Source organism: Aspergillus uvarum, assembly GCF_003184745.1.
Source record: "Aspergillus uvarum CBS 121591 unplaced genomic scaffold BO82scaffold_2, whole genome shotgun sequence".
In the NCBI taxonomy this organism is placed as follows: Eukaryota; Fungi; Ascomycota; class Eurotiomycetes; order Eurotiales; family Aspergillaceae; genus Aspergillus; species Aspergillus uvarum.
Genome location: NW_020291299.1, coordinates 824,170 through 844,093, shown reverse-complemented (window position 1 = coordinate 844,093; position 19,924 = coordinate 824,170). Strand labels below are relative to the sequence as shown.

The following is a 19,924-nucleotide window of genomic DNA, read 5'->3' as shown; positions in this document are numbered from 1 at the left end:
GACATCAACGTGTAGAGAGAACTGAGTCGAAGTGCCACGAGAAATTTGGCATAGTTATCGGCCCTGTAGCGTGACTGGCAGGCGAAAACCTACGCGGAGGGAGTGATTGCGTTGCAGAGGTGGTTTTTTCGTCCGGTGACTTGGAGGCGGACGGGGCGCGCCGTGTATTAGTTAAAGTAGAGTACGTAGTATGTAAGCTTCGCTCAGTGTTTCCGGCCTCAGGCCATCAACTGTCTCCGCCTTTGCTCTCCACCAATCATATCTCTTGGATTCCCCGTCATCGTCCATGGCTGGACGGGAGTCGCTTTCAGTTTCAACTTCGAGCCTCAAGCCTCTCCCTCGTCCCTTTCCGCTGTCCTTCACCTACTTTTACCTTTCCGACTTGCTCCATAACTGATTACAGCACCAAAGGTGAGTAACTCGCATCTCTATCGCTATCATGGAAGCTTCGCTTCATGTGCCTCTGTGTCTCTGTGCCTTCAATTGTCTCAATTGTCTCTCTGGGTAGTCGCTAACCTCGAATACATCTCACCAGATGCTGTCTCAACGGATCTTGGCCCGGCGCCTGCCCCAGGTGGCCGCCCGCTTCTCCGTCCCTCGTGCTTCGTTCTCCCAGCTTCGCAGTCTGGCCGCGCCGGAGCTTGATGACCCCCTTCAGGTATGAGCCGATAGACAACTGTGACCCTTATCCTCAATCGCTGGCCCGCCGAGCGGAATTGACACCATCTTTCCACGGCTTGCAGAACGGCAACTACCAGAACCCTCCCCGTATGAAGCGGGCCTTCAGAGATCCCTATGGCGACTGGTGGGACAAGCAGGAACGCCGCAACTTCGGCGAGCCTGTTCACGAGGAGAACGAAATTCTAGGTGTCTTCAGCCCTGAGCAATATACCCATGTGACGTCTGGCAAGGGTATCCTTCAGATCGGAGCCTTCATCGTGGCTTTCCTCGGCTTGTGCGGAACCGTCAGCCTTTTCTACCCTGATAAGCCCAGCGTTCCCAGGACCTTCCCCGACGGTTTGGAGAAGGAGTTGGGTGGACCCAGGGCTGTTCCCGTACGTCGATACTGCATCCCATTTTGTCCTGGTGTGTTTACGCAATTAATACTGACTGCTGTGACTTGGCTGCTCTCTAGGCCCGTAAATCTGGCGAAGACTCGTGGTGATCGAATTAATCTCTGATGCGATGTAAATAAGTACAATATGATTTTCGCTGTTGTTTTCAACCTTCCGTGCGTGGTTTCAGCGAAAATTGGTACGGCGGAGAAGGGTCATTTCCCAATCGCTAAATTCTCAGGCAGGCCTCAGATGCGTGATTCGCAATGACTGTCTGCTCTGCTGTCATTCATCGGCCGTAATGCGGGCGGACTAAGTCAGGGAATGTATGGAACAGTGACCTATACGGGGATCTCGGCCACTGGGCAAGTGGGGGGGCCCCTCATATGGGATCGCATGGCTCCTGGAAAGCTTCATCCGGTCGGGATATCAATTTCAGAAGAAAATCACAGTCTGCACGATCCTCTCATGACCCGCAATATGCACTTTTCTGGGTCACTGCTTTTGGTTGCTGTGGACTGTTAAAAGTAGGAGAGGTTCTTGTATTGGTGTTTGCCCTGGTACTTTTGTCTGTCTCTATTTAGGATTTACCGCACCCTATACCGTATTCTAGAAACAGGCTCTATGCCTACAATTAGATCCAAGCCAGGGTGGGCAGTTGTTGAGACTGTATGTACTTTACAGTATAGGGCGACTATTACCTACGTCAGTCCCTTTTAAATGTTACTTAAAATGGGGGCGGGCGCAAGCGGTTTTTGTTTCACCAACCACCACTAACTACAACACCTTTGAACTACCGCAACAATAACACACCACTTCTCATCTCCCCCCTCCCCCCTCCCCACCGTCTCCCCTTCCCCCCTTCTTCCTTACCTTTCTCTCGTGTAGCCGCCCGGCTAAAATCAACTGCAGCTTGCTCTCTACTTACGACCCAAGTATTATTCCTCTGCCGGGTCTTTTTGCCTTTACGTTCTGGGAGTTCGTCGGAAAGTCACCCTTGCGAGGCAGCTATCTCCACCAGCACTCCCTCCCTTACCAAGGACCATGCTGTTGCTGGTTTGATCACAATACCAGTCTATCCCATGATCTCTCTTACTCACTTCTAAATACTGCACTATCTATTCTAAGGATTTCCCAAGATATAAAAAGGAGTTATCCACCGACCGCGAGAACCGACACCGCCTCTTCTTCCGATGTCGACAGCATCTACCCAGTCCCGAGGGCTCAACCGACGGATCAACAGCATTCAGAATGAATCTCGCCATTCGCGCACTCCGTCTGGGTCCCGCAGGCGTCCCGTAAACTCCTCCACTGCCTACACCTATGCGCTCCGGGTCGCTTACTTGGCCTATCTTCTCCAACCACGCCTGCGCCGGGTCCAAACTGTTCCAGCTCCGCAACGGCCCAAGAGAGCATCAACCTCCTTTCATGATCTAATGAGCGACTTCTCGCTCGTGCGAGATTCGAAGAGCACTCGGATTCCCCATGGGTTCATATCGGAGCTGGAGAAGAGGCTGACTGGGGTCCTGATTGGGAAAGAGAAGCGGAAAGAATACCAAGATCCGCTGGTCGTGAGGACCTTTGCTGCTTTTCTCAACACTCTGAAGGATCAGTCGTTCAAGAAGCGCATGGAAAAGGATCGGCGGGCCGAAGACCTCGTCCTGATCTTCTATTCGAACGCGACCAAGGAATTGAGCAAAGGGAAGGAACCCGATGATGATCACTGGAGATTCATGGTGGACAGACACGTGGCTCTTTTTGTCCGTTTGTTTGCACTTATTCTAAAAGACCACGACTGGGCCAAAGAACGGCCTGAACTGGCCAATCGACTGGCGGTTCTAGAGAACAAACTTTTGTCTCAGGATCAGGATCTTGTGCAAACGAATGGCACCTCCAGCGTAGAAGTTATAGCCCCGTTAAGCTACGATATCAGAGACATGCCCCTCGTGCAGCATGTTGCCAGAATCTTCGATGTGAACCAGGGCCAGCTGCAAGCCGATATCAATAATAATCGAGGCGTCTGGACGGGACAGGCCGCCCTGCGAGATTTGAAGACCTACCAAGCTCATCTAACCCTCAAAACTCGAAAAACGCTGTCTCGGGAAGACTTTGAGAATGATGAAGCATACGAGCTGTGGAAGAAGAACGAGGCTCCAGATCTATCCCAGATGATGCTTGCGATCGTGCAATCTAATCCTGAATTGGCCAAGAGCACCCCTGGAGGCGCCCTTCCACAATTCAACCCGAGCGCTGCGGACCAAGATCCAGCAGGGGAGCTTTCGAGAACAAATTCCGAGCGACCGTCATCATACGTTATAGACCAGCCCGTGGATCTCAGCTCATTGTCCCTGGCTGACGATGGTATGAACGGGACGGACGAATCTGATACATACACCTACATACCCCAGGACCCCCGGTCCATGTATCGGTTTATACTAGCCCAAGCTCTTAGTCACGACCTGAAGGACCGTGAACTTGAGGCCTCTCAGGCTACATCAGAGGCACCCCTTATGAAGCTATTGTCAAAGCAGTCGACTGAGCTCTTAAATGAGATCTGTCTTCGCTGGCGTGTTCCTGCTTTCTCAAGAATGGCTCTCTTTCTGGATGTTGTGCGGTCCAAATTTGTTGACAATGAAATCGATCTTGACACCCTCGACTCAGCATTCGCATTTGTCAAGGAAGCGCCGAACTCAGACGGCAGGAAGCGTAGTAGCTTCGTGGCGTCGGTTCTGTTCGACCGTAAGAAGTGGACCATCCACGATCTTCTATTGATGCAACAGATATTATCCTCCCTTCACGAGGCGCTTCTACGAGAACTTTATGATGTGATGATGGACTGCTACGAAACTAAACCACGTCCGATTGGTCCGGTGATGTACATACTGGAAACCCACATTCAGATGGACCCCAGCTATACCGAAGATCTGGAAGATATCGATCGCTTCCGCTCGTACGTGCAGGATGGACTGGCGCAGAAAGCCTCGGAAAGATATCAAGAACTTTTGGGGCAGCTTATCCCGGTGCAGCCAGAAGAGTGGGAAGTAGACCATGTGATTCAGTTGTGTGATGCGATCACGAAGCTGGCGCAGAAGATCCGAAAGCGTTATCGCAACAATCCAGAGATCATGGGGTAAGAGATGTCATCACCAATGCAAGCCGTTTTTGATTTACACTGATTGAAACTTAGGGTCAATCCTTATCTAATTTTACTCTCCAATGTACTTCCAATATTTGCGGAAGACGCTCACGAGATGGTTGCTCGAATAATAGAGTTGGAGAACGTTCGAGGGGAAGAGACTGACATACAAGATGGATTTGATCTCTACCGTCGACTCGCAGATGTCCGTCGTCTTTTTACGGAAGCATTGCCTGAGTACGTCCCCCAAACAGCTCCTTCGACCTGACACAAATCCGGATGCTGATTACAGTACTTAGCGTATCGTTTCCGTTCCATGTAGAAGGCTTGATGGAAAACTTTGTTTGGCGGTGGATCCGCCTGACGGACCAAAAGGTCATGGATTGGGTGGAGCAGGCAGTTAAACAGGATGCCTTCAACGTCCGAGCCGATGGCTCGGCGGAAGAGATACCTGAAGATTACAGACACAGTGTGTCTGTCATTGACATTTTCCGTTCTTTCAACCAGGTGGTGGAACAAATGATACAACTGGAGTGGGACGACGACTTGCAGTATGCTAAATTCATGACGGCTCTCTCCAAGTCTATCGGCAGCGGTGTCGCGAGATACTGCGAATCCTTGGAGCAGATGTTCGCGAAGGAAATGGATCGTCTTTCTCCGGATCAGGAGGCTGCTATGAATCAAACGGCTCAAGAGAAGCTAATGCAAATCGCTAAAGAAGCATGGACAAGTAAAGAGAAGATTGAGCCCTTCCAGTTCTTCCCCGAGGTGCGTTCGTCTGAAATCCCTTGTTCGAGCATCACTAACCGTATCATTCACTACAGTCCTTAGTCAAACTTAACAATGTCGAATATGCACTTTCACAGCTTGACAAGCTTGAGCAAGAAATCAACGTGGACGGTTGCGCAGAGGTTATAGCAAGACATGCGGCACCTCAATTACAGAAGATACGCAAGTCGACGACCTATGTCTTTACCATCAAGGTCGTGGAGGCAGAAGATCTCAAAGCCTGCGATATGAACGGCGGCAGTGATCCTTACGTCGTTCTGGCTGATGAATATCAGAAGCGCATTGCGAAGACTCGCATCATCTATAACAACCTGAACCCACGGTGGGACGATGCAGTAGATATCACCACACAGGGTCCTCTAAACATCATTGCCACCATATGGGATTGGGATGCAGTAGGCGATCACGACTATGTTGGGCGGACGTCGATCAAGCTTGATCCTGTACATTTCAGTGACTTTCTTCCGAGAGAATATTGGCTGGATCTAGATACCCAGGGCAGACTGTTGCTTCGTGTGAGCATGGAAGGAGAACGTGATGACATTCAGTTTTACTTTGGCAAGGCCTTCCGAACGTTGAAGCGGACGGAGAGAGACATGACGCGCAAGATCACAGAAAAGGTGAGTACTGATACGTCCTACTCCGCAGAACACTCTAGTAATATCTCCATAGCTGTCTGCGTACATTAGTCACTGTTTGTCGCGCCGGACCCTCAAATCCCTCCTGTCACGAGGGCTCAGCATTTCAAGTGTTTCCAACTTTCTCAATCGGAACCGTGCTCAATCGAGCACCGCCACACCCTCGAGTGCGGATGTGGAGAATGCGTTGACGCCCCTTTTTGATTATTTTAACGATAACTTTGCTATCATGAACAAGACTCTCACCTCCGAGGCTATGAAGATGGTGATGGCACGATTGTGGAAAGAGGTCCTCGCTACCATTGAGAGTTTGCTAGTACCGCCCCTATCAGACAAACCCTCTCACCAAAAGCCTCTGACGATGCAAGAAGTTGATATTGTCGCACGCTGGCTCGTGCTTCTACTAAACTTCTTCCACGCGGTAGATGAGGAAACTGGAGAAGCCCACGGCGTGTCCATCGATATCCTCAAGTCGCCCAAGTACCATGAGATTCAGACACTGAACTTCTTCTATTTCGAACCCACCGAGAGCTTGATACGCACCTCGGAGCGGATGGCCTCCGCGACAATCTCACGCCAACAGGCCAACAAAAACCGCGCTTCAGCGCCTCCTCATCTTGGTGCCTCCGGGCCCGGCAGTGTTCTGGGCCTGCCGGCTGCCCGTCGTGCCAAGAGTATCATGCTCTCGCGCAACCTCGGTACGATGCGAAAGTTGAAGGAGGAGAAATGGCGCGAAGCCCAAGCGGAACCGAACGATGACATGATCCTGCGTATCCTACGTATGCGTCCCGAAGCTGCAGGCTACCTTCGCGATCGCAGTCGCCAAAAGGAGCGACTAGCAGCAGCCGCGGCGGCAGATGCCATTGTAAAACAAAGCTTGATGGCCGGAGCTGGGGGTAAGATGACGGGGATTCTTGGACGTCGATGAGCGTCTGGAAGCGACCACTGGATGACCGCGGGTATTCCAACTGATGGACCTCTTTCGTCGTTCAGGGGATATGACGCCTGCTATATCCGCTCTTTCCCGCGCGCGTTTTACATTTTGACATGATTCCCGCCACCAGGTTGGTCTCAAGTGCGTCTATTTGATTTGTTCAAATTGCCTTTTCATGGGTACGTGGGGACCTGGGGTCCAGGCGTGAGCTCTGGAGCACTTAAGATAGCGTAATGATAGTTAATCACAGCCACCGCCTAGGCAACCTATGACTACGTAAAGGTCCTCTACCGTGGTAGATTCTACATTTACCCCGGCGGAAGACAGAACTCAATTCGAGATAAGAACATAGTTCAATTAGCCGGCTGGCTACCTTTGATGGGACATTTTCTGGAGACGGAATCCTCGTTTCCCAGTGAATGTACAGTACTGTACCAATCTATTCCAACTGTACACCAAGCAATCGCAGTGGTAGATAGATACATCAACTAAACTCAAGCCAAGGCAATGCACTCGATCTCGACGGGCACACCCTTGGGCAGCTGCTTCACAGCGAAGCAGGAGCGGGCGGGCTTGTGCGCGAAGAACTTGCCGTACTCCTGGTTCATCTCATCGAAGTCGGCCATATCGGCAAGGAGGACCTAAAAATTCACACCCGCCGAACAGGGTGAGAAACCATCAGCCCCTGCAACCAACCAACCAACCAACCAACCCCCATTCTGTAATGGAAACAACAACCACACACTCAATAAGGAGGGGCGGTGGGACGGGGGTGCAAACATACCGTGACCTTGAAGATCTTCTCGACGCTGGAGCCGGCAGCCTCGACGACGGCCTTGATGTTCTCGCAGCAGAGCCGGGTCTTCTCGCCAATGGTACCCTCGATGAGAACACCGTCCTTGGTCAGCGGGATCTGGCCGGAGAGGAAGATCTGGCCGTTGACCTTGATGGCCTGGGACTGTATCCGTTCGCAGCATGGTGCTTGTGGTGAGTAAAATGGAGGTGGAATGGCTTTGCCTTATCCCCCTCCCCCGCTAATGAAGGGGGAGAAGGAAGGGAACGGGGGGGGAGCGGAGACAGGGACTCACGTAGGGGCCGACAGCTGTGGGAAGATCATGAATGAATTAGCAAGTGATTCTCTTCTGAATTGACGGTATTGGGGTTGCATATGAGGGATGACGCCAGTGGGGAGGGGCATTTTATCTCATTTAATCCTCAATTGTCCGGGAATGGCGGGGTAGAAGAGTACTTACGCTGGGCAGCACCAGCAGTGTGAACGATGTCAAGACCGGTAGACATGGTGACGGATTGATGGAATCTTGGGCGAGGAAGGAGGGGAAGGGAGCGGCGAAGAGCTCGGAGGGTAGATGGAGTTGAGGTTGAGGAGGAAGCAAAGTGGGCGAGCAGAAGACGAGCACCGAAGGGAAACATTGGAGTGAGTGAGTGACTGGCTTGACTAGCTGATGAGGGGAACTCCGCGGCAAACTGGCTTATCCGCCCGACATCGGGAAAGACTGGCTTGAATCACAGGGTAACTTAACTTACATAACGCCAGCTTGCTTGGCTACTAAAGTAACTAACGTTAGTACTTACCACTGCAAATGTATTTACTGGAAGCTATCTTGGATAATGATATAAACGGAATTGAGACGCTAGTTGGCCGATATGTCCTGATATGTCAAATATACACAAAATATGTGTTATGTACAGAGTCATGAATAATATGTCATAGCATCATTAGGATATCAAGGTGATCAGAACGGGGAATCGAGGCTGTAAGATTCACTCGAAGTGCCCTAACTTGCCCAGCTGCTGCAGAACCAAGGCCGTCTGCTCTGCCGAGAACCCGAAAAACACCGGACCATTGAACACCACGCTGTTCTTCGCCGGATGCGGCGTGGGATTGGCCGCATCGTGCGATTTCTCGCGATCTTCCTTCGCAGAATCTTCGGTGTGGTTTGATTCCTCTGGGTCTCGGGTTGTCTTCGCGTCTTGAGGCACTGCTGGGGCCTTGTTTTGGTTGTTACCAGAAGGCGCACCGTGGCCAAAGGGGCAGCGTCCGGCCTTTGGGGGCGCGGCGTGACGCTCGGGCGACGAATCACCCATGGGAACGTTGGAAGATATATCCACGGCAGGTGTTCGAGGTGAAGGATGAGCTGCTGAATCGAGGGAAGTGGCAACCGGTGCTGCTGGAGATTGGGGAGCAGATGTGGTGACAGGGAGAGGCGTCACCGGGACAGGGATACCCCAAGGCCTGCTTGGAGATTCTCCCACGCGAACTTCACGCAGAGGACGGTCAAAATGTCCCTTGCGCTCCTCGTCTTCTTGCTCGACCTCACCTTCCTCGCCTTCCTCTTCCTTGATGGGAGGATGCATGTCCGACTTCAGGCCCACTTCTTCGGCCCATTTCTCTACTCGTTCAGCAGACGAACTTGATGGCGGTGCTCCGTTCTCGTTGGTACCGGGGAGGAAGGCTCGATGTTTGACGGACAGGCCTTGGATCATGCTGATCAGATTACCATACTTTGCATCTAAGTGCCGCATGGTCTGCGAGTCCCGTTGATACCGCTGGACGCAGATTGCATGGCTCCTGGGGATTTCATGCTTGTGTCTTTCGACATAGTCGGCGATCTCCTCCGGGCTATGCTGGTCTAGATATCTTATGGGACATCGCGAAACGGGGCAACGGGTGTTCGAAGACCGGGTTGAGGGCGCGCGACTTGAACGCCTATCATTTTGCTCGGCTTTGATCGGATCCAGGTCGGCATGCCCACACGTGTCCTCGTTGTTATCCTGGGAGGCCAGCTCGACTCCGTTGGACTCTCCGTTTTCAGAGGGCTTATTGTTAGGCTTCGCAAACGGGCAACGCAAACTCCCCTGCGTGCCCTTGGTAGTGAAGTCTTTCTCTAGGGTGCGAGGAAGTCCCGCTCTCGTGGCAACAAGACATGAGTTAAGGTCAAGCGGCTGCTTAGCATCGTGGGGTGGTATGATAGATAGATAGGATGTCAATCCCTCCCTAATGGAGGCAAGAGCCACATCTCCTACATTGCCGGACTCGGCAAGCGATTTTACTACGTCCGACAGGCTGGCTTGTTGTTTCGGCTGGTACTGATATTCGGCAAAGCGACCAGCAATTTTTTCAGAGACGATTTTGGTATGACCGTCAGGACCGCCGGGGAATTTTTCTGCTAACTTGGAGTACTGTCGAGGGAAATTAGCATGTGAATTTCCAAGCAAGGTAAATGGACACAAAGCAAAATAGGCAAGTTGTGCAAGTCTCATCAGATAATACATGATATATCCGTCACCGCCGCAGATGCGACTCCTGATCTAGAGCTAATCGGTTTTTCTCGTCCTTTGAGACAGAAGGGATTCAAGGTGGATGGGGGGAAGGGGGTGGAAAAATCACCTCGACAGAAGCATATTTCAGCCTTTGCTGCAATGTCCTTTCATTGCAGCTGAGTTGTTGGGTGGTCAGTAAAAGAACTTCAAAGGCTCTGGCCAGAGTCTGCAGCTGGAGATCCAGCTGCGGCTGAGGATCGATGGGTGCAGGTGACATTTCATGCATCAGGTCTGGAATTACACAGCAGACAGTACATCTGATAATCTAGCCAAGCACTTCTGCTCACGGCAGAAGTGCGGAGGAATCATCGAGGGGGTGAATCTTTGGGGGGGGGGCGGAAGAACGAAACGACGAGGCCCCTCGAGCTGCTTTAAATGAACGGAAGCTAAGCGAGTTGGTCAGTGCGCATGTCACATGATGGTCCGTCAGGCAACGTGCCTCCACCTCACTCATGATTAGCGACATGCCATCCTATCTTTAGTCTCTCTTTGGCGTGGTGAGTCAGTAATTCAGCCCTGCTCAACACAGTAGCCCGGCTAGCTCAATCGGCAGAGCGTGAGACTCTTAATCTCAAGGTTGCGGGTTCAACCCCCGCGTTCGGCTATAGAATCCGATTCTTTCTTCCTTCACCCCAGCCGGGCTAGCTCAATCGGCAGAGCGTGAGACTCTTAATCTCAAGGTTGCGGGTTCAACCCCCGCGTTGGGCTTATCTTTTTTCTTCTCTTTTATCTTTTTCTTTACGTATCTGCGCAGTTTCGCATCGCATTTTAGATCTTAGGCAAAAGCCTTCTAGGCATCTCTCCAAGCTGTTCCAATTTACCATCTATACTCCACGCTGTTTATACTCTCCGAGAGAGGTATGCTGTAGCATGTGCAACGAGGAAGCACACCATCACACATGCACACCATCACACGTGTACTGATGCGGTTAAATCCAACAAATGGGACTAAAAATTGTGGGACGAGAATGACATCCGTGCGCACATGGCGTGGTCGTACCGCGCATTGATACTATGCTGCCGTCCGTCGAGGTCGCTGCAACTTGGCATAGCCCGGGGATTCGCCCAGTCTGCGTGACGAAGGGCCCACGGTTCACCTCAAAGGACTACACCCTCTCGACGATAGCCAGGAGTTGCAGGCAAGCAACGTGATGCGGATAAATTCACCATTGATGGCGAGAGTCCAGGCCGTCTACCCTCACCAGCTAACAACGGAAGCAGATTTGGTGGTATACATTCTTTATGGGAAATCAAAAAGCTATCGGCACAATTGAACGGGGTTGCAGGATCTCTATGAGCCTGAACCATTTCGATACGCCACCCGCAGTATACGATGGCTAATAGATCTAGCTTTGAGTTACAATACCAGTCTCTCGTTGAGCGACATCAACAGCAACGTCGAGGGGTATGTTTCGCCAGAAGACTCAACCGAACGAGATTCGAGTTGTGTCTGGTGTCAATGAGGATTGCGAGGATTTATATCGCATAGTGTAGTTGATCTTGGGCCGATTAATAAATAATCAAGTCAACGTATATGCCTGGATAGCCCAGGCATAGACCTTGGGGTAACCCGCACCCTTTGGGATATTTATATAATCCCACTTACCAAGCGAGGCAGTGCCGCTGCATGCCCGCTGCATTGTGGATAAAAAGGGGGAGATTTGGTATCAGAGCAAGACAATGTCAGAGGGTTGACGATTCTAGGACCAGTCAGATTACAGGGCTATGGTGGCTTGCGTATGGTTTCTTGCACCATGCAGATGGTCTAGATATTCGCTCCGCGTTAGTGGATTTCCAAGCACTGGTCAGTATAAATCATGCAGTCCCGCTAGTACTGTAGACCAAGCACGACATCAAATGAGGTTGCTTTCCCAGCGGCGGTTTTCCCGAGCAATATAAGGGGATGGCAGTCTAGTATGCAGGGAGACAGGCTAGGCGACCAGTGCACGGCTAGGCAACGTTGCGCTTCAGCTGCAGGTCCGACAGCCACTTGGAGTAATCGACCGGGGTCGGCGGTAATTTACTCAACGTAGTAGTAGGATCTCAGGTTTTTCGAGTCTGCAGTAGGGGATGATGCATGGTTTTGATCGAGTGGCCAGCCTGCCACATCATCTGGATTCTGGATCCCCAGCCAAGTCGGGTTAGACGGCGAAGTCGGAGAAAAGGCGGCGGTGTAGATGGAATCCGGTCCTCTGATCGCCTTTTGTCGAGCTTCATTGGGATCCTTTGCGATCCATTGTGATCGTCCGACATCCACACGTGTTGCTCCGATTGGCGAGAACCTGGTATAACCTCAAATTAGTCTGTTTCCTGTTCTTTCCTGTGCAGTTGTTGCGAGGCCACGGCTATGATCGTCGGAACAAGGAAAATGTGGTATATATATAAAGTAACCGGGGTGGATTCCTATTAGCAGTCCATGTCCATGGAAGACGAAAAACAGATCCGAGTGCAGCACAGCATAAGAAGCGGAGGTGACGACAACGATGATGATCCATCAGAAACACATCATGGTACCCATTGCAGCCGCCCCATCAACAGGGGGATTGCAAGAGCCACGATAAATGTGACCATGGTGATATGTTACACCAGCCGTCATCGATACTGTACAATATTAACCATCACCTGTCAGAGCATCTGTAGCCAAATGATAGGATAGAAGAAGTGGGGGAAACCATCGACCTTAGAGTCCTGGAGCATGTAAAAGGGCCTGTTCTAATTCGGGTAAGGTCAAGCCCCTGTGATACTAATTGGAAATGAAACACTTTACAGTATTCCGTACATATCTACTGTGCATGGCTCTACAGAATGAAAATACATCAACAGCCTTTCTCGCTATGGCACCATCGGCTGGAGGGGCAAAAGAACCCGCACCAACCAAAGGCACCGGAGCAAGATCATGCAAGAGATCGGCTTGATCGCTGGCAGTAGTCCGTAGAGGTACAAATCAGGGTGTTGTATCAGTACACAGTAGAAGTTCAGACTGAAAGATTGGGTTGGTTTAGAGATGTCCTTGGCTGAGGAGGGAGGGAGGGGATTATGGATAAATGGATAAGGGATAATACAGGATACAGACTGTTACATCAGCCGTACAACCATGCCTGTAACTGTGAAGGACTGATGTAGGCAGTGTAGTGTAAATTGATACCGAATCATTACGCCTACTATCTAAAAAATACACGTATAATTATTATTTTTTTTTCCCGATTAAATTTCCCCTCCTTCGTCCTTATCACATCAAAATTTCTCTATTTTTACCTTTTTTTGATCTTCCCATCACCCCTCACTAAGAGCCATTACTTACTCTTACTCTTACTCTTACTCTTACCCTTTCCAACATAACCCCTCTTCCTTGTTCTTTCCTCCTTATCTCTCTAGTCTCATTCTTCTTCCCCCCCCCCAACCCTTTCTCTTTTCCTCCTCTTCTTCTTCCTCTTTCACCATGTCTCAATCAACTTCTACCCAGGTCCCTCATGCCACCACCGCCGCCCAGGTCGCCGGACAGTCCGCCTCCAATGCCACCCGCGCCACCGAACTCACCGATCTTAAAGTAAGCTTGCGCGGTGCTCTGCGTCAGTTCCCCAACTTCCCGCTGCCCGGCATTCTCTTCGAAGACATCCTCCCGATCTTTGCCAACCCCACCACCCACGAGGCCCTCGTGCGCTGCCTCGAGCTCCACATCCTCGAGAGCACCGGCAACCAGAAGCCCGATGTCATTGTTGGCCTGGAAGCCCGTGGCTTCTTGTTCGGCCCCAGCCTGGCTCTGAGAATGGGCGCTGGCTTCGTCCCCGTCCGCAAGCAGGGCAAGCTCCCCGGTCCCTGCGAGACCCAGGGCTACCAGAAGGAGTACGGCGAGGACTTCTTCCAGATGCAGTCTGACGCCATCAAGCCTGGCCAGAAGGTCGTCGTGGTGGATGATATTATTGCTACCGGTATGGATGTTCTCTCCTCACGGGTCTGATAATCCAGAGCGAACCCACTAACATGAACCTCAGGTGGTTCGGCCTATGCCGCTGGAGAACTGATCAAGAAGATGGGTGGTGATCTCATGGCCTTCGTTTTCATTCTCGAGCTCGAGTTCCTTAAGGGCCGGGAGAAGCTTTCCGCCCCCGTCCACACTCTTCTCACTGGCCAGGAAGAGAAGGTCCTCTGATTCAACCCCCCCCAAAACAGCCAAATGCATTGTATTGCCCTCCCTGCTTGATTCGTTGGACAAAATTACGCATAGTCAGAAAAAGAATTCATTCCGCCGAAAATGATCCGCCTGGACGGATTGCGGATATGTCGGTAAAGCTGGTATGATGCGTCTTTCGGCATGCAACCAGTTGATGGCCGATGTGACTTCTCTGCATCGTCTATCTCTTGGCCCGGCTACCCTTTCCCCGACTGAGGATCTGACCACGTCGGGGAGACGTTGAGACTTAAACGTTGCTCGCCGTTGGGAAGGACCCGGAATCTTGGATTGGTGTCTATCGACATTCTGAAGTGAAATTACTCAATAGTGATCATGTGTGGCTCTTGGGCATTGGACAAGGCTGCGCATCCTTTCTATACGCATAAACTATGAAACTCTTATATCGTTGATAATATATTGAGTGAATCGATATCCATTGTAAGGGTCAATAGACAGCCAACCCATGCCTTGGCAAATGGTCGCCTTGTCTCCATCAATCCCAACGAACCATCCAATCATCCAAAGAGCCTGAATCACCTAGCGTGATATCTCTTGTGAACCCCTCTCATCTGCGAGGAATAGACGGCCTCATAACCTCCTCCGCCCACTTCTCCGGAAGTCCCAAAGCGACCGACTCGCGAATGGCGCGGTTCATCCGCGGGATGTACTCTTCCTTGGGCAGGCCCAACTTGACCCTCAACTCATCCACATACACCAACACGGGTACGCTGCTGCTGTCACCGTCCTGACTCTGACCCTCCAACCATTGCACTACTTCCGCCTCCACCACCCACTTATTGTAGTCTCCCTGCCCCTGCTCCCTTGGCCGGACACTCAGCGAGGGTGACGGCGCCACCGCACCGTCCTTCCTCCCCACCCCCGACCCACCCGCCGCCGGCGCATCCCAATCCACCCCCTCGAACCCATCCAACAACCTCTCATCCCTCTCGTCCATCGCATACAGCACCCCGTAGACCGCCTCCTCCGCCCCGGCCACCGGCACCTCGTCGCCCTGCACCCTCGTCTGCGGGCCGACGCGCAGGTCCGGCGGCGGGAGGACGTTCGCATAGCCTTGCTCGCAGATGAGCCAGCGCCAGTGCGGCAGCCGCGCGATGGCGAGGGGCACCGAGGACGCGGGGCTGTGGACGCACCGCGTGGCCATTTGAGAGGGGGAGAGGTTCGAGCCGTAGGCGAAGTAGAGCGGTCGTCGTCGTCGTTGTTGTTCCGATTGAGGAGGGCATTTCGGGGTACGGGTAGATGGGTCTCGGCTCGCTGTGGTCGTTGGGCTGGTCAGGTCGATGGTTATCGGGGTGGAGGATGGGTCCGTGGTGAGACTTGGGTCGTGGAGATGCATTTTTTGAGTCGACTGGTTCTCTGTTGGGGGGATGTGGTGTGGTGTGATGTGGATGTGAGGGATGTAATATGGTCTCTTTGAGACCCTTGAGACTTATCCTGTATCACGGGCAAGAGGGTGGTGGTGAGTGATGGGATGCAAGGTATACTGCACAGTATGTAGAATTGAATATATGGATATATGGAAAGTGATGGTGCACTGTACACTGCACTGCTATGGGCTGTATGAATAAATGTATGTATTTATGTATGATTTTGTACGTGAAAGAGAAGTGGAAAAGAATAAAGAAATGGAAAATGGAAACCTGAAAAGAAGCCTAGGCTCTCTCGACGGAGGAACAGGGACAGCCGCCGGCGTAGACAATTAGACTCCGGGGAGGCGGGCGGAAAGGGAGGGGCCGGACTCGGACGGAGGGAGTAGAGTTGTGGTTGGTTGCTTCGTCACCCTTCGTGTCGGGTTCGGCCCGATTGCCGGAGGCGACTGCCGATTCAATTCGTCTTGGGAAACACTCCTTGCAGTCGTAGTCATCTAAGTATGCCTACCGTAGGTAGGGATAAACACTAATACTGATGATATGATATATACGTTTTGATGTACTGATGTACTGATGTACTGTACGTACGGTACGTACGGTACGTATGGTACGTATTGTGCATATACATCGCATTGCATGTATATCACATATACTATGTACGTTTTTCTTTGGAGGTAGGTCTGTTGATACTAAGTACTCGTATGTATGATGCATGCAGGTATGTACAGTACATATGACACCAGAAATTCTATCTCTTCCATGATGGCATCTTAGATCGGTGACCTGTACGTCCTACACAATGTGTAAATTGTGAATCGGGACTCCCTGGGATCGCACCGAATAGCGTCGCTTGATGCCCACTCCGGTCGCCTGTCGAAGCAACGTATACGTCTCCTCGCCGCCGCCCACCATAACCATACTGAGAAGATGGCGCCGCGGAAGGCCACCTGCGGTCAACTGGCTCTCATCGAGATGCGGCCGAACAAGATGTCGCTCGGCGTGTACAGCAGCCAGCCCAGGCGAGGCCGGCCCCGAGTCCGTCGTCTCCCACGATTCCTCCTCTTCATTAGTGTGCGAGACCACTATCACAAGTTTCAGGGACTGACGTGACGGCGGATACGCAGGGATATTGCGCAATTTCTCGGAGAAGCTACATCCGCCGCGCCGAAGCACCAGAACTTGGTGGCTCTGGACAATCTCCCGCGATAGACGGTGATCGCAGAGCTCGCCCGCGAAGTAAATGCTGGACCAGGTGAGGCGCCGTTTTGACAGGTCACCCGTCATCGATACTGTCAAAGCATCGTCCACATCTGGCAATGGGGCCGACCCGAGGCCAGTCGAGACGGCTGCTGGAATCATCAAACGCAGTATTGACGATTTCTGCGGCGGCAGACCCGTCTCAACATGCGCTTCGTCCCGGAGTAGGGTGGACAATGAATTCATTAAGGAGGATAGTACAGTTTTCATGCCAGAGATTGATGGATCGACACCGCCACTGTTGCCATTCACCAAAGCCGAGTCGTGGACGATTGGGCCTCGAGCCTGTTGTGGTGCAGCGGGTTCAAGGCCATCATCTGAGTCATTTCCTCGACGGAGAAGCTCTGGCAAAACATCAATGACGATGTCAATCATGGTTGAGTCGCGTACACGCGTGAAGTTCGGGTCAGTGGGGTCAAGCACATCAAAGGTGATTTCCCGCGAAAGATATACCTTCTCATCCTTACCCAGTGGCATATTGTTGATTACCTGCACCCGAAACTCGTCATTGTCCGAGCTCTTCGCCGTGCCAGAAACCGAGACATCTCGAACCATGCTCAGCCGTAGACCTCCGATGGCTTTCACAAGAATCCCATCCCGGACCCGTTCCAGTGAGCCGGGGCCTACAACCATTCCGGGAAGTGCAGGGAAAGAGATATCGAGAGTTGGGCGAGAGATCAAGGGTGCACTGGTTCCGTTGAAGGGTATCAGCTCCAGTGGCAACGTCCAAGGGTAGAACGTATAGTTTGTGGGTGATGAGAGGTCCGATACCGATACACTCGGATGGTCCTGAGCATATTCAACGAGAGGTCCCTCAGGAACGTCTCTGCTGGGCATGAGGTGTAGGCGAGCCAAGTTCGCGGCATGGAAAACATCAGGACGTGCTGCCGTGGACGAACCCACCAACGTAGGGGGAAGAGGTGCCATTTGGCAAACAGGTTCCTTGCTTTTCACACCCACCGGTGTCTGTCGGCGTGCATGGAGTGCCGTGCTGCGCTTGGGTATCAGGAGTGGATGGCCCTCTGTAGAAAACACAAACGGTTGGTCCAGCTTGTTTAACGGGTGCTCGAAATCGAAAAGGAGAAACATGTATTTTGCGGTTTCTCCTAGGAAAAAACTCTCCATTCGATCATTCAGCTCGCCATTACGGACATCCTGTATACCAGCCCAGCCGCACTTGGTCCAGCATCGGCGCTTGAGATCACTCAGGACCATCTCACCTACATGCAGATACCATGGATCTTTAGTGGCCCGGTACAAGTAGTAGGTAGATTCCACGAATTCCGGACGGCCACCGTACCATGCCAGACCCTGCTCTATGTTTCCCGTGGCGACATTCCATCTTTCAGGCAGGCCAGAGAAACGGTTCCAGATGGCAGTGGTGAGAAGATGGATTCCAACTGCCTCATCTACTTCACCGGCCAGCGCCAACAAGCCTGGGTAAAAGGCGCTGAGACTGTCTATCCAAAAAGCACGGGTCGCTCCTGTAAAGATGTCGCCCTGGATGAGATGGGGGTGTTGGTGTCCATCTCCCCGATATAAGTGCCTCTTGATGGACGCATGAGACTCCTGCCATACTTCTAAGAAAGCCTGCGCAGAGTGTTCGTGCTCACCCAAGGGCAGGAAGTAGTCATCCAAATGATGCCATGGACTGCTTGTGTTGTGGGGGAATCGCTCTCCCGAGGAGAGCAAAACGTACGACTTGAATGCGTATTCAAAAAAGCTATCAATCCCCGCACCAATCTATCATTAATATGGTAAGCAAAGCCCGGTTTATCGCCTAACCATCGGAAAGTGCTCACCCCAGTGTACGAGTGTACCCATCGGCCGGATTCAGCGTCAATACCAGATCCAATCAAGCCAATATCACTCCTACGCGCCCAAACGGCCCAAAAAGCCCTCTTCGCAAGCTCTTCGTAACGACCATCACCTGTGAGTCGGCTTAGAACGGTAAATTCCAGGACAAGACTGCCGGCGCCAGCGCTGCATGTCTCCGTAGTTTCTGGGAATGAAGCCCAGCGGCTTTTCTGGCAGCGTTCGGAGTTTGACCCATTACACGGGTGATCCGCATTGAGCGGCGAATTCGCATAGAAGGGCTGCCGTTGAACTCCGTGTCGCAGGTTGACCCGCGGGTAAGGAAGACCGGTGTCTGTATAGAACGCAGGCAGTAGACGGTTCCCCAGATCGACCGCGAGCCGCAAGAGTTGACCGTCGTATACAAACCCGGTATTCCACATGATACCGTGCCCGTCACCCTGGAAAGAGGACTTATCCCAGGCTTTTGCGAAGGCGGCGTCTCTATCTGAAGGATTGTACCCAACGATGGGAAGGTCACCCACAGCAAAGAGATGAGCACTGAGAAGTCCGCCTAACGTTATCAATCTTAGTCAGGGAGGTGTCTCTTCATCGGCTCTCGTATGGACGTTATTGGCGCTTACCTAGCCCTCGGATGACCGTCTCAAACACCTGAACTTTGCTATTTATGTCAAATCCCCGGCTCCGTTCGCCCTGACCTGCAGGGCTATCTGAACCATCTCCATAAAGCGTGACGAAATCTTCCACACCCTTTTGAAAGTAGCCAAGAGCCTTTTGGCCATCCTCTGGACTCGACGCAAGGATAGCCAAGGATGACAGACTGTCGATTAGAGTCAGGGAATAGTTCCCAAGAACATCATTGAGCTCAGCGTGCGCGGGATTATCTCGGTCGCGGACCAACGGGCGACAAGTCAAGGGGCGAAGCTCATCTTCAGGAAATGCATGTTGAATGTAATTATCGAAGCCGTGATAGAACATATGCTCGGTCTCCTTCCTGGTCATGGATAACGCGAAGTGCGGTTAGCGGAATTAACTGGGAACATGATTATCGCTTTGCAAGACCTCACCTGAGCTCTCTAACTCGATCGATCCTCATTCCCTGGGCCATAGCAATCCATGACGACAATAGCAAGACCCAGGTTATCACCCATTCTGAACGGAGGTTGGACATTTGAAAGCGCCAACATCCCTAACGCATTACCGCAATGGCGAGTCGGAAATCACTAGCATGTGAGCGCGGAAATGGCTTGGAGCCACGAAAGAATATACGAAACAGTGTCCTTCTGGCCCAACGAGCTTTGTAACTCTTTTTTTGAGGGAGCGGAAGAAAGGAGGGAGAGGGTAATGTTGCGGTGGTGGGCAGCAGCCTCGCCGCGGGAGCAGCACGTGAGATCGCATC

The 19,924-nt window shown here is 52.0% G+C and overlaps 6 protein-coding genes and 2 non-coding genes across 8 annotated transcripts; 5 read left to right on the top strand and 3 right to left on the bottom strand.

Annotated features, from left to right (window-relative positions):
- Nucleotides 1-535: 535 nt before the first annotated feature.
- Nucleotides 536-1,165, top strand: BO82DRAFT_360655 (uncharacterized protein; the record flags this gene model as incomplete). The annotated part of the gene is made up of 3 exons (XM_025636775.1): nt 536-658; nt 744-1,055; nt 1,136-1,165. 3 exons carry the CDS (start codon nt 536-538, stop codon nt 1,163-1,165), a joined length of 465 nt encoding a protein of 154 aa, XP_025497156.1.
- A 724-nt stretch (nt 1,166-1,889) lies between these two features.
- BO82DRAFT_428290 (C2 domain protein) lies at nt 1,890-6,815 on the top strand. Its single transcript, XM_025640435.1, has 5 exons — nt 1,890-4,185; nt 4,243-4,428; nt 4,491-4,959; nt 5,016-5,600; nt 5,653-6,815. The coding sequence occupies exons 1-5, from the start codon at nt 2,249-2,251 to the stop codon at nt 6,544-6,546; spliced, it is 4,071 nt and encodes a 1,356-aa protein (XP_025497155.1). The 5' UTR covers nt 1,890-2,248; the 3' UTR covers nt 6,547-6,815.
- A 97-nt stretch (nt 6,816-6,912) lies between these two features.
- Nucleotides 6,913-7,931, bottom strand: BO82DRAFT_350060 (YjgF-like protein). The gene is made up of 4 exons (XM_025634045.1): nt 7,806-7,931; nt 7,641-7,654; nt 7,337-7,510; nt 6,913-7,193 (listed from the first exon to the last, which is right to left on the bottom strand). Exons 1-4 carry the CDS (start codon nt 7,849-7,851, stop codon nt 7,047-7,049), a joined length of 381 nt encoding a protein of 126 aa, XP_025497154.1. The 5' UTR covers nt 7,852-7,931; the 3' UTR covers nt 6,913-7,046.
- A 260-nt stretch (nt 7,932-8,191) lies between these two features.
- BO82DRAFT_350058 (uncharacterized protein) lies at nt 8,192-10,221 on the bottom strand. Its single transcript, XM_025634044.1, has 2 exons — nt 9,962-10,221; nt 8,192-9,753 (listed from the first exon to the last, which is right to left on the bottom strand). Exons 1-2 carry the CDS (start codon nt 10,109-10,111, stop codon nt 8,335-8,337), a joined length of 1,569 nt encoding a protein of 522 aa, XP_025497153.1. The 5' UTR covers nt 10,112-10,221; the 3' UTR covers nt 8,192-8,334.
- A 204-nt stretch (nt 10,222-10,425) lies between these two features.
- On the top strand, nt 10,426-10,498 carry BO82DRAFT_t16. Its single transcript has one exon. It is a non-coding gene; the product is annotated as a tRNA-Lys (tRNA).
- Nucleotides 10,499-10,529: 31 nt separating this feature from the next.
- BO82DRAFT_t17 lies at nt 10,530-10,602 on the top strand. Its single transcript has one exon. It is a non-coding gene; the product is annotated as a tRNA-Lys (tRNA).
- A 2,539-nt stretch (nt 10,603-13,141) lies between these two features.
- BO82DRAFT_350057 (adenine phosphoribosyltransferase APT1) lies at nt 13,142-14,524 on the top strand. Its single transcript, XM_025634043.1, has 2 exons — nt 13,142-13,823; nt 13,887-14,524. The coding sequence occupies exons 1-2, from the start codon at nt 13,334-13,336 to the stop codon at nt 14,042-14,044; spliced, it is 648 nt and encodes a 215-aa protein (XP_025497152.1). The 5' UTR covers nt 13,142-13,333; the 3' UTR covers nt 14,045-14,524.
- Nucleotides 14,525-14,604: 80 nt separating this feature from the next.
- On the bottom strand, nt 14,605-19,822 carry BO82DRAFT_325327 (seven-hairpin glycosidase). Its single transcript, XM_025632867.1, has 5 exons — nt 19,593-19,822; nt 19,149-19,519; nt 18,513-19,078; nt 16,252-18,453; nt 14,605-15,437 (listed from the first exon to the last, which is right to left on the bottom strand). The coding sequence occupies exons 1-5, from the start codon at nt 19,694-19,696 to the stop codon at nt 14,631-14,633; spliced, it is 4,050 nt and encodes a 1,349-aa protein (XP_025497151.1). The 5' UTR covers nt 19,697-19,822; the 3' UTR covers nt 14,605-14,630.
- Nucleotides 19,823-19,924: the final 102 nt, after the last annotated feature.